The 12,734-nt window shown below is 40.7% G+C and overlaps 1 protein-coding gene across 6 annotated transcripts in view; it reads right to left on the reverse strand.

The window, feature by feature from the left end:
• Sorcs1 (sortilin related VPS10 domain containing receptor 1) overlaps positions 1-12,734 on the reverse strand; it is a 510,611-nt gene that overhangs the window by 113,216 nt on the left and 384,661 nt on the right. For all 6 annotated transcript variants that reach the window (XM_060390928.1, XM_021648752.2, XM_021648751.2 and 3 more), the window contains exons 7-8: positions 5,729-5,847; positions 3,446-3,535 (exon numbers count right to left, since the gene is read on the reverse strand). In XM_060390928.1, the coding sequence (XP_060246911.1) occupies positions 3,446-3,535; positions 5,729-5,847 (209 nt within the window). The remainder of the gene's footprint in view (positions 1-3,445; positions 3,536-5,728; positions 5,848-12,734) is intronic.

The raw sequence follows: 12,734 nt of genomic DNA on the forward strand, positions 1-12,734 counted from the left end.
CTATTAGTGACCTACTCTTAGTCTCTAAAGAAGTCACATTGATTGAAGTTTACTTTCTTCTTAAACTTATTTGAGTACAGGACCAATTTTTTTCCATATATTACTAAGGATATTTTATTCTGAGTGACAAATTGATAAAAATATTGTTTTGAATCTAAGGTCTTTATTTTTTAAAAAATGAATAAGAGAAAAAGTAATAAAGCACAGATAGCCAAGGTTTCTAAGCAAGTTAGTGATGGATCCAGGTCTGAGGTCTGGTCTCCTGTTATGAGTCAAGCATCCTTTGCACCCCCTGCATCCTGGTACCCATCCATCTTTCACTATGGAGACAACTAGATCCATATTACTAATAAAATTACCTTGCTTTTATAGAGTATCTGTCCTCCAAAACACTTGAGGCACTTTTGTATGTATTGTCTCATTTATCTCACTGGAGTCACTCGGAATAGGCTCCAGGTAACTCACAGAAGGGAAGCTGGTCAACCCTGTGTCACTCTGTCTGACGGACCATGTGTTCTCACTTGTACTGGCACTGTGTAACCATCACTCATCTTTGGTTTTTCTTTATCATTAATAATCGTTTAGACACAGCCCAAGGCAACGCTCTGCTCTTTCAACATCTGATAGAATGGCAGTAGGTGATTAGAGAAATATGAGCAGGACAGAGCTGATGTGTCTCCTTGCCTTTGGTCATCATGAAGCTTTGTTCTTGTGCAGGTGCAGATCTGGCTATGTGAGAAGGCCACAGAGCACAGCACCTTTGAGGAAAGCACTCTCCATGCCAAGGCTTCTCTTTGAAGTTATAATGGGATTATAATGAAGCTTCTCTTTGCTTTACATAATAAAACCCACCTGGACCAAATAATCCATTTACTCAATACATATACTAGCTCCCATTTTTGTAGAAACAAGCAAAATGACTGCATTCTAATCTGAGAACTCAAATGAAGCCAAGTCATGGGACATGATCATCTGGGTAGCAGGGTTGGGGGCTGGGTAGATGGCCAACTCAGCTTCAAAGGAAACTTTGCCTTCCAGATTGTCTAGAGGCCGCTGGGGACAGATGTCAGCAGTGATCATCATAATGACGATGAACAAGCAATGTAAAATACCTGTGATACTCAGCAGTGTATCAACAAAAGCCTCTTTGATTTTTAAACTAGCATTTTTTTAGGGCTGCTTGGGCCAGTGAGGCCTTCCTCTTCCTATATGTGTTGATAGCACATCATATTTGGTGGGGTAGGGATCATGCCACATTTTAACAATGGAAGTCACCATTTACTTGCCAGTGGGTAAAATTATTAAAACAAAAACAACAGCAGCAACAATTGCACTATTATGGATGTCAGAAAATTTGAGTTCTAGCCTCACCTGTACGGCAGGTAGAATTTCGTTCTGGCTCAGATTGTTCTGTGAAGAATACACTGACCCAAGAGTGAGCATGTGGCAGGTGGCTGAGATCTGCAGTCCCCCAACTTTTCCTGCCTCTCGACCAGGGCATCGCCATGCATTGGGTGTAAATCTTGTTTTTAAAGCTACAAATATTTCAAGTTGCCTTCTTCGATTTTTGATGGCTGAATTACAATTCATTTAAGTACTCAGGCTCGAAGGGGCACTGTTTTTTGGGGTGTGTGTGTTGTTTTGTTTTGTTTTTCCTAGTTGATATCTCCCTCTGCAAATGTTCTAGAAGACTATCAATACAATTTTAACAATTCTAAGTTCTACTCTTACATTTCAGTATCCATGCCCAGTGTGATTTTGATGTTTTGTGCTTTTACCTTATGGGGTAGAAAGAAGGCTAATCAATACCAAGATCAGTTTAGTCTGTATGACATCACAACCAGACATGCGGTCCCTTGAGAGATCAGTTTACTGTGTGATGTCACAAGCAGGCATGTAGTCCCGTGCAATTGCCATTATGATTGACCTCTTATTAGAGAACAAACAAAACTCATAACACAGGTGTGGTTCTCTGAAGCTGACAGTGCACTTCAGTGTGTGTGTGTCTGACTCTAATGTGCAGGAGTTTATAAAACAAAAACAACAAAAGAAAGCTTTCACTGTTGGGGTAAGTTAAAGACTTTTCCCTGGAGATGCCAGCACAAGCTGTGAGCCCAGCTCTCCCGCGAAGGGCCAGCCCTGCCCTCCAGTGCTGGCTATGTCCACCATGAACAGTACTGGGCCTATAGCTGGGGCTGCACCGAGAGTGTGCTGCAAATGAAAGAGAGTTCAAAAGAAAGAAAGATGAGACTTCAAAATAAATTTCATTCTATCCTTGCTCAACTTACAACTTTCAAAGCTGAGTTATAATCCTATTTAAATCTGTGCACCCCCTTTCTCACTGTCATCCCCAATGCCACACAAACACACATCTCCTTTGCTCTAAAATTAAGCCCCACACTAGACTCTATTTAGGTTACTTAAAATATTGGGACTTTGAGTTGGTCCACCCCAAAATCTTCATCCTCTATGAACCGCTGGAGCCTGTGAAAGCTCAGTCCTGCTGATCCAGTGCTGCAGGATCTTTACGATACAGAGCAACAACAGGGTAACCAGGAGGAGTTCTAGGGAGGATCCAATAGTAATACTGTCACAGAATCCAGACTCCTCCAACCAGACCAATGACTCATTCCAATTCACATTTGCAAGTGAAGACGTGTGGACAGAGGGACACAGTGTGACATGCTACAGCTTCCAAGACAGATGTTTTCTATGCTTTGCTTGTGTGTGTGTGTGTGTGTGTGTGTGTGTGTGTGTGTGTGTGTGTGTGTGTGTGTGTTATTTTGGGGGGAGGATGCAGGGTCAGAGGACAGGTGTGGGATCGGGGATACATGATATGAAACTGACAAAGAATCAATGCAATTGAAAAACAAACACAGAAACCGACTAAGAGGCGTCTTTGAAGGCGCACGTCACCTTTCTCCACTAGGTGGCGATCCGCATTAACACAGTTATTTAGAGCGTGTGAAAGAGCCTAGGGAAGTCAATGATGGAGGGTCTCTCACTTCTATTTTCCACTGTTGTCAAAAAGGAGTGGCGAGGGCAGTCAGAACATTCGGCAGTGCCTCAGGTCTCTAAAGATAACCAGCTTCCTAACTCCCACTGAGAACAACTGCCATGCTACAACACAAATTTAATTATTTTCTGTTTTGATTTCAAAACAAACATACTGCTTGGGAATACTTAATATTAAAAGGGAAAAACAAGGCTATTATTAATTTATCCAGATGTCCCTGCAGCAAGAATTTCAAGGGAAGAAAGAGAACAGGACAAGCTCCCACAGAGAAAGGGAACAGAGTTACCAAAGGGGAAGCGGGAAGTCTTGATGCAGGGGTGGGCTGAAGGAACAGGGGTTTCATCCCGGGCGCTGGCAGGGACCTTGAGAACAGGGCGGACTGTAGCTGAGAGGAGAGCTGTGCGAGGAAAACAGCAACCCAGCGTGTACCTTGGGCAAAGCGTATTTCGGAAGCTTCATTTGTGCAAACGTGCTTCTTCGGTAGGACACGTAGTAATGCGGTCTTCCTCCCGAGGTCAGCTGTGGAAAGGAAACAAGGTGGTGAGATGAGGTATTGGAAACCCTCGGGGTCACAGAAGAACAGCTCCCTAAACGAAGCAGCTATCTGCCACACAGCATCAAAAATGCAGCGGAGGGCACCGATCGATAGTCTCCACGAACCAGAAAAGCAGCTTACACGCTGTGTAGGGATACTCAGAGGCGCCATAACAACCATAAGATAGACCCCCCCCCCAAAAAAAAAAAAAAAGTAATGTGCATATTTACACCATGGGACTGGAGAGGTGACCCAACGTTGCGCTCACTTAGTGCTCTTCCAGGCTGGGCTGTGACCCAGTACCCACGGTGTAGCTCACAATCCACAACTCCAGGTCCAAGGGACCTAATTTCCTTTTCTGCCCTCCACAGGCTTCCATGTAGTCCATGGACACAAAAGCCCAAAAGAAAAAGCCCTGATACATAAAAGTAAATTTTATATGGACACATATGCATATTGATAGATAGACAGATAGGTAGGTAGATAGATGATAGATAGCTAATACATAGATTGCTATATGTAGATATATAAGGTGATTCTAAAGCTAAGAAACTGTCTCAGCTCTATTCTTCCTAACACTAGAAGTCTCGGGAGATATTAATTCACTGTCCTTCAGCAGTCCAGCTTTCAGCCTCAAGTCCTTGCCATACAGGCGGCCATGTTGGCCCTAGTTCAACAGTGAAGGGAAGCCTTCTTCCCACATACAGATTTCTTGCTTGATGGTATCACATTGATGCCTAAGAGCATGTTCCGGCATGTTAACAGAAAGCCAGGTCATGTTTGGGTTCCAAACTAATTGTAGTGTTCTTTCTTTTGGAGGAAAACCATGGACACAAGCACTGTTTGGGCAAAGCAGGTCAATGAATCCTGAAGGGCTTGCAGGACGGGAAGTGGGGTGGGGTGGGGAGTGATTCCATGCAGACTTGGGTACCAGGCCGGGCAGAGTAGAAGGCCCCTCTCTGAGTGTGTTTCTGGAGTAAACCCTGACCTACATAAGTTTCTGCAGTTTGAATGTCACTGGAGTCTGCATACTTGGGATGTCAACAAAGCTTGTGGTAAATGTTAATCATACACGGGGGGAAACTGGAAAGAGACTTTTTTCACCATTATGTGTGGAAGTGCTTGCTTACAGGAGGCTACCCATATAATTCTAAATGTAGATCTGATGTTGATTTATTTGCCAGATATGTAGATTACAAACTTGCCAGAAACTAGAGAAGGGTTCCTGAGAGGATTACTGATAGAGAAATGAATTGGCAGTACATGCAACCATTTGAATGTCACTTGAAATTATTCAAGTATCGATTATATACTATCCTGAAGAAAAAGACCCTGAGATGTGCGTATAATCACTTGTGAAACATTACAAAATCAGATAGACTGTCACTGAGTAGTTTTTTTAATGCATAGGATTAGATATAATTTATTCTTCAAATAAACTTGTGTCTAGAATGTACTTCAACTTCATCATATATATATATATGTATATACACACATATTCATGTATTTATATACATTTTAGCAATTATACCTTTACAGCTCTTACCTTGGAAAGTAAAAACATAATTTTTAGATGAATTGGCCAAACATGATTACTGCCTGTCTTTTGTCACTAATCCTGAAATCTCAGTTTCTCAAGTGTTTTCCCATTCTCTTAGGAGGAGGAAATCACCTCTTCTGTGTTGCCCTGGGAACCACAGTAGTTTCTGACTATTCCCGGGCATCATTCTTACTTGGCCTATGTACCGTCTGTACCACCTCCATCCATCACACAAGGTCCCTTTCATTTTCTTTCCTTTTAAAGTGACACCTAAGAAGAGACTGATAAGGAGAGATGGACATAGCTTCTCAGTTCATTTAATGACTAGGATTTATTTGGGGAAATGGATAAACAGAAGTGTATATCACTCCTGGGTCAATACAGCGCTCTTTAGATTGGTGGGTAAATTCTTACCGACAGTAGCTGAAGAATAGCCTGTGAATCTCCCTCTCCCTTCCACCCTCCTTCATTTCTCCAGCTTCCCCTCCCTTCTGCCCTCTGCCCTCTCCTCCTCCTCTTGCTCCTCTCCACTCCATTTCTTTCTCCCTTTTGAGGATGTATTGGCAGGCAGAAAGGCTATACCCAGACAGAGACTAAAAATGCTGTGAACCATGGAACAGAAGTGAGGTTTTCTTACCTGAACAAACACATAATCATCCTGAACAATCAAAGAGTCGGGGTCAATGTAGCCCGGGAAAGGTTTATTTTTGTTGGCTTCTGTGCAGTTTTGCATCTGGCAAGTTAAGTATTGGGAGTCTGGAATAGAGAAGATAAAAGCTGTAGAGTCTAAGAACATATTTTCTATTGCCCTTGGATTCTTGATGTGTCTAAGCAAGCATCACCATCTCTCTAAGTGCTCACTCCGTATCGCTGTTACTATTCAGCGTGTCAGTGTGTGTGTGTGTGTGTGTGTGTGTGTGTGTGTGTGTGTGTGTGTGTTAATTGTGCTAACAGAACCACTCTCTCCTGGTATTTTTTCTTCTTTAGCTTTTCTCTTCCAAACCCCAAAATAATACTTTTTAAAAACTGACTTGTGATTTTGTAACTGTATTTTCATCTTTATTAGAACTATATTTTCATCTTTGTTCAGTTCCACACATTGATCATTGGCTGAAAAAGCAGGAAAACACTTGCACACAGTATTTTAAAATCTCAGGCAGACGTCCCACTGGAATGAATAATATGTCTCTTTGATGAAGACCCGTATTTATGGACTGAAAATTAAACATAGTAGTGACATCTCCAACTCAAAACCTCAGTTGAGAGGTGAGTAAACTCACATCTGAGTATTCAGCTGAGACTGCACAGTGGCCAACAAACACATCATCTTAGGTCAGCTAATTCCCTATTACTGGACAAGTGTTGTGCTAGAGGGGATCTGGCCTCTTTGAGATCTTTTTATGGCAGTATTTACTTCAAATGCCACAAAACCCACACTAGACTACATTCAAACTCTCCTCCGGTCCTCATACCTACTTTCCTCTTCTGATTATGTATCTATTCCTCTTACTCTGCTCGTGATTTTTCTAATCTCCTAATTTATGTTGAAGAGAATGTGCAACCCTCCCCCTTGGTATTGAAGACTTTCCATCCACACTCACTTTGTCCAAAATTCTCCTCCCCAGAGAATTTTACCAAGTTATCAATGATATAACATCAACCCAGTTTTACTTATGAAGACCTTCCATGATTACTCCCTAAAAGATATTTAGATGCTATATCAATAACTCAATAGCCCCCCCACCGTGTGTGTGTGTGTGTGTGTGTGTGTGTGTGTGTGTGTGTGTCCCTCTCTGCTATATCCCTAAATCCTAATACTAATCCTGGCATAATGTAAACAAAAAAGTGAATATTCTTTGAAACACAGCTGCTTATCTGATTTTGTATTTTTGTATAAAACTGAGGTCATTTTACTTGCTTTTGGTGCTCAATAATTTGGGACATTGATTTCTAAGATTTTAAACAGGAAATACAGACAGTCTCAAAAATGAAATATTAGGAGTGCATCATTTAAAAGAAGTGAGGATGGGCAACAGTGTTCGAAGGTGGATGGATACAAAGGTTCATGAAAGACTTCTCTGAAAATTACCAAAGAACTTACCAACAGCATTGCATTCATGTACTCGAAACTGAGCGTTCCCGAATTCTGCAAGAAGGGTCAGCAGGGGGCAGCATGCACATTTGGACCAGCTGACCCTTGACTGATAAAGTTACTGGTAGAATCAGTAAATGCTGAAACAAGTTCTGTGCACAATCTTCCCTCAGTAGAGGGCATTATGCTGGGATAGGACAGTTCCCCAGTCTAAAACCCCACTGAGTCTTGGTGAAACCCAAAGTTGAACTAAAGAAAAGACGATACCTATCCTTTCCATCCCCCCTTTTTTCAGACCTTCTATAGTTCCATTTTTTTATACACAAATTAAGATATTTCTTTCTCCTTAAAAAAAAATCATTGGGACTTGTCTTTTTTCAGAATGTTCTTCTCTATATCATACAAAATCTTTATCTCACAATTTCACAGTCCACTAGACTATTTTGCAGCCTTTAAATGGCTCCATATTTTTAAAAGGTTGCCTGGGGCCACAGAAGAAATGGTTTCTTTCTGTGAAACCTGGTTTGGTTTTAGCTGTGGTGTTGTATCAGTTGCATGAGGAAATCGCTTCATCATCCCTCAGTTTGCATTCTTCAGCTACGAAGCAGGGATTACAGTATCAGTCATTTAGTCTATTAGCTAGTACACAGAATTAATTTATATGTGGTTAAAATAAAAATGCTACGTTTTGAAAGTTAAACCTCTATAAATGTCAGTTCCTATGAGTCATCATTTTCTTGATTTTTATTTTTGTTTTCATAGAGATAGGGTCACTTTGAGGACCATAATCAGTCCTTTAAAAGACAAGTAAAACTGACCTCTGCTATTTATTCCAGTAAGATGCATGCAAGAGGTATATATATATATATATATATATATATATATATATATATATATACACACACACACACACACATAAATATCACAAGCCATTCTACTCTATTTGCTGAAAAAGCCAACTCTGCATTCACTGTCTCATCCTTCCTCTATGAAGAAGCTGCTATGTGTGAGGACTAATCCTCTTGGGTCTAAATCCACTCTGGTGTTCCTAATCCCTTTCACATTGGCTGGTTTAGAACAGGGCATTTAAATCTAGTGCTAAATGAAAAGTGAGGGCAGCACCAGAGATACAGAAGGAGACTTAGCTATCCCTGTACAATATGGTCTCGATTTGATGCAGGGGACTATTTAATTTTCCTCTTATCGAAAGGAGTCAGGAGCATAGTCAGACTTACCTAATGATTGTGACCAGACTGAAAGAACCTGGTCCCTGATGACATTACTAAGCCATTGAGTGTACCGAATCTACCATTGTCCTAGTGCTGCTATGTGAGATGATAAGGAACTATGGCTAAAGTGGATTAAATCAAATGGGAAGGTTAGAATTTCTTGGACTTCTAATGAGAGCATAACTTTCATCGTGATGTTAGAGCTGACACTAAATGAGGACTCCAGTATGAATATGCATCATAGTTTTACTTGTAGTAGTGTCCATCAATGCTCATCAAGATCTCGTCTTCAAAGATCCTGGGCAAACCCCAGATGGAAAATATAAATATACATATGTGATATTTATAGGTCATTTACGTGTAAGCTATAAATCCAAGGTTAGGGAAGAAAACAAAGGAGATTTGTCAACATTTATCAAGCAGCTGTTCTCAACCTTCCTAATACTGCGACCCTTCAACACAGTTCCTTGTGTTACAGTGACCTCCTGCTACTCCATAACTGTAATGTTGCCACTGCTATGAGTCGTAATATACACATCTGTGGTTTCTTATGGTCTTAGGTGACCCTTGTGAAAGGGTCATTTGAACCCTGGGCGGGCAGCATCCTGCAGGTTGAGAACTGCTGGTGTGTAGGCTGGAAATTCTGACGGCTCAGGTATGTAGGACAGCTAATGGTCACAACACTACAAGATGATGTATCCACAATCTTCAGGAGCAGGGAGCGAGGATGGTGGTTTGTAGAACGGCAGCACATAGGTGGGGCAACTTGGTTGGCTTGGCCACAGCTTTGCTTTATTTCCATTTCATTATGTTACATGAAAACTTTCATTTGTCTGGGCCGACTTTTATGAACTAGACTTTGGCTTCTGTTCCCTAAGAATCGGTGAGTACATCTACACACAAAGCGAAAACACTCGTAAACTCATGCTGTTACATACTACTGTTGCAGTGTGTAGTAAGATGCGTAAGATTTTATCCTTGGAACTCAGGTTCATTTCTGAGGATTTCATTTAAGGAAATCATGACAGATGGGGAAGATTCAGTCACAGGTATTTATCAGGAAGTGTTTAATACAGGCTAGCCAGGTGCCTCGGCAGATAAAGGGAGCCACACAAAAACCTAGAGACCTGAGTAAGATGCTTGAAGTACACAGAATGGAAGGAGATAACAGAATCCACAAAGCTGTCTTCTGACACATGTGCCCCCAGGCACACAGGACCCCTACTATTAAGTTTTTAAGAAGGTTTTAAAGTGTGCATGTGTGTGTTTATATGTGTGTGTGGGGGGGGGGGGGCAGGTGCATCAGAGAGTGCCCAAGGAGGCCAAAGGAGAAAGTTGAATCCATGTGAACTAGAGTTAAGTTTGTCTCTGAGACTTCCTTATACTGCTATATGTCTGGGAACCAAATATTGGTCCTCTGTCACAGGAGCACGTGCTCCTAACCACTGAGCCATCTCTCCAGCACTAGAAATGTTATATAATACCAAAAAATAAAAAATAAAAAGATTAAACAGAGGAAATAAGTAAAGTGTGAAACAATTTAACTCACTATTAAATTCCTGCTGCTAGGAATAAATATTTAAAGTGTATTAAATATTTAAGACAAGTTACCAATTAATACTATTTAATGATTTTTTTGGTTTTGAAAATTATGCCTTCGTTAAGAAAAAAATGCTTAAACAAGATGAGAGAGTGTGGAGAGCGCACTTATTCTAAACCAGCTGGGTAAATTTCTGTCTTCCTAAAATTGTTCCCAAATAGATGCTTTTAAAAATAGATGGCACAATATTGTATGTGGACCCACTTTTTGGCAAGTTGTATATATAGACATCAATCTATGTGTGCTTGCACAGGAAAGGTGAATAAAACATACATGAGCTGTCAACAGTCATAGCAAGGCGGTAAGTGGAAGAGTCGGACACTGGGAGTGAAATCGCTGACCCAGCGCTTCTCACCTGGGTGGGTGGGAGTCACACTGGGCTCGTGAGATAAACAGTTCCGACAGACACCACTCAACATTCTGTTTCCTCCACTTCCCGATTCTGTGTGTTCTCGTTTACCCGCGCAGTGAGCCTTCTTTGAGCTGAGAATTACAAAGTACTCAGCTAGGTAACACAAGGAAAGCCTCAAAATTAGTCTTCTATATCTACTCAGGACGGCTAAAAGTGAAATTTACAAGCTGAAAGGTAAGCGATCAGTCTCGAGCTGCCTGCCTGGCAAAGTGTTCAGTTTTCTCCCTTTCTCCTTCTAATGGAAATGGAAAGAAATTGGCTGCGGTTCATAATGAGGGACCAATCACTCTTATTCCCCTTGAGGTTTTCTGTAATAGCATTAAGTATGATGAACTCTTTCCATATTCTATTCTGGTGAGTGTGTGATGCGATTCCATAGGAAGTCTCACGTAATTTGGCATTAATTAATGTCAATTAATGTATGCAACTGCTAGATGTTAGAATTAATTTCATTACCTCTCTCACACAGATGTTTTCCTTGCCACAGGTAATTAGGGTACTGCACTGTTCTTTCCAAATATCCTCACTCTGCAACAGCTGCTGTTTGGAATAACGCACTGCCCATCCACCACAAACCTGTGCTGATACGCAGAGATGCTGACTTTAAAAGCCAGGCTCTGCAACGAGGAATGGGGAGCTAAGTGCAGGCAAGGGCTGTTGTCTTGGCAAACCTAAGACTGCTCAGCCTGTTAATGTAATCCGTACTGTGGGAATAGACGCTGTCTACATTGACACTATTTGTGACAAAGCAGATCTTGGTTCCCCAGTTAGACTGTGTTCAGATGACACGAGCTATGATTGTTATTTAAATCTTCTGTTTAATCACCAGTGTTGCTTCTGAGGTCACCACCTATTTAAAAAATCTACAGATATTTGTGGGGTTTTGGCAGGGTCCCCCTTCATAGTCACCTTTTGGGTTGGGCTCACTACTTTATTTGTTTGCAGATGTCATTGCTTTCCCTCCATATAGGACCATGAAATCTCTCTAGCAGCCAAAGCAACAGTGAACAGACAGGACAAAGCAAGGGACATCCTTACTTGACTTCGAAACATGTTGTGATCAAAGAAACACTGTATTGAGATATACTTGTAGTAACCAATGATCCAAAGTGTAGTCCCAGCCAGAGATCATACCACACACTCATGGTAAATAATTTTCAAGAAAGAAAGCAAAAGTAGACAAGAGAGAAGGAATTGTCTTTTCTTTCAGGAGTGGCATAGCTGGATATTCAAATTCATAAGATAAAATCAGATTTTTGTCTCATATCATCTAAAAATTTCAATTCAAAATTTATTAAAGATTTTAATGTTAGTCCTGAAACAGTAATACTACTAGAAGAAACGACAGAGAATAATTTTTAATCATTAGTCTGGGCAAAGATACTACGGTTAATGAGCCCCAAGCACAGGCAAACAAAGCCAAAGAAATATGGGATTGAAAGAAACCAGGAAGCATCTATATGTTAGAGAAAAGAATGTCTACCATAAAACATAAGTTAATGGCTAACAGAAAATATTAGCAACCCACACATCTGAAAAAGAACAAATATGCAAAATCTGATGTCACTTCAGTAATGAGAAAACATTCCGGGAGGAGGCAGCAGGGGGTTCCTGTGCTTTGTTGGCTTTCTCCCTTTCATGTGACATGGGGTTCCAGTCATGGGAAAGCTGTCAGTCAAAGTGGGTCTGTCGCCAACCCTAATTAACCGAATCAAGAAAGTAGCCCACAGTCATGCTTCTGGGGGATTCCGTATCCTAGCAAGTTGACAATTAACCATCACAAGGAGTTGCATCAAGGGATGCAAAATTTCAGAGAGGAGGAAGGTTCAGTAACCTCTTACACAGAATAGTAGGCATAATAATTACTATTGTTTCAAAATTGCTATGAATGTATATTCAAACATTTTCACAACATGAAGCTTATGGAAGATAATAGAATTACTTAAACTTATTTAAAGATATATATGAGTGAGAAGAGCACCTGGTGCATAATCATGCAGACCTTATTTGGAATCTTAGAACTCATGTAACAAGCTGTGTGTTTCCTAATTTCTGATCTGGGCTGTAAACACAGATTGGCATGTACACACATGTGCATACACGTACATACACACAAATGTAAATAAAATTAAAAACAATAAAATTCTTAAAGGAAAAAATACCACATTGTACTAAACAAATGCTTACACTTATTATTTTCCAAATGAAAGGAAAAATCACAAAGGTCGTTTTTAACACACACTGGGTACTACAATCCATGCCCTATTAATAGATAAGAGATAGCTTGTGTGGGCACTGGGGTATGGTGGT

Source organism: Meriones unguiculatus, chromosome 1 (genome assembly GCF_030254825.1).
Source record: "Meriones unguiculatus strain TT.TT164.6M chromosome 1, Bangor_MerUng_6.1, whole genome shotgun sequence".
In the NCBI taxonomy this organism is placed as follows: domain Eukaryota; kingdom Metazoa; phylum Chordata; class Mammalia; order Rodentia; family Muridae; genus Meriones; species Meriones unguiculatus.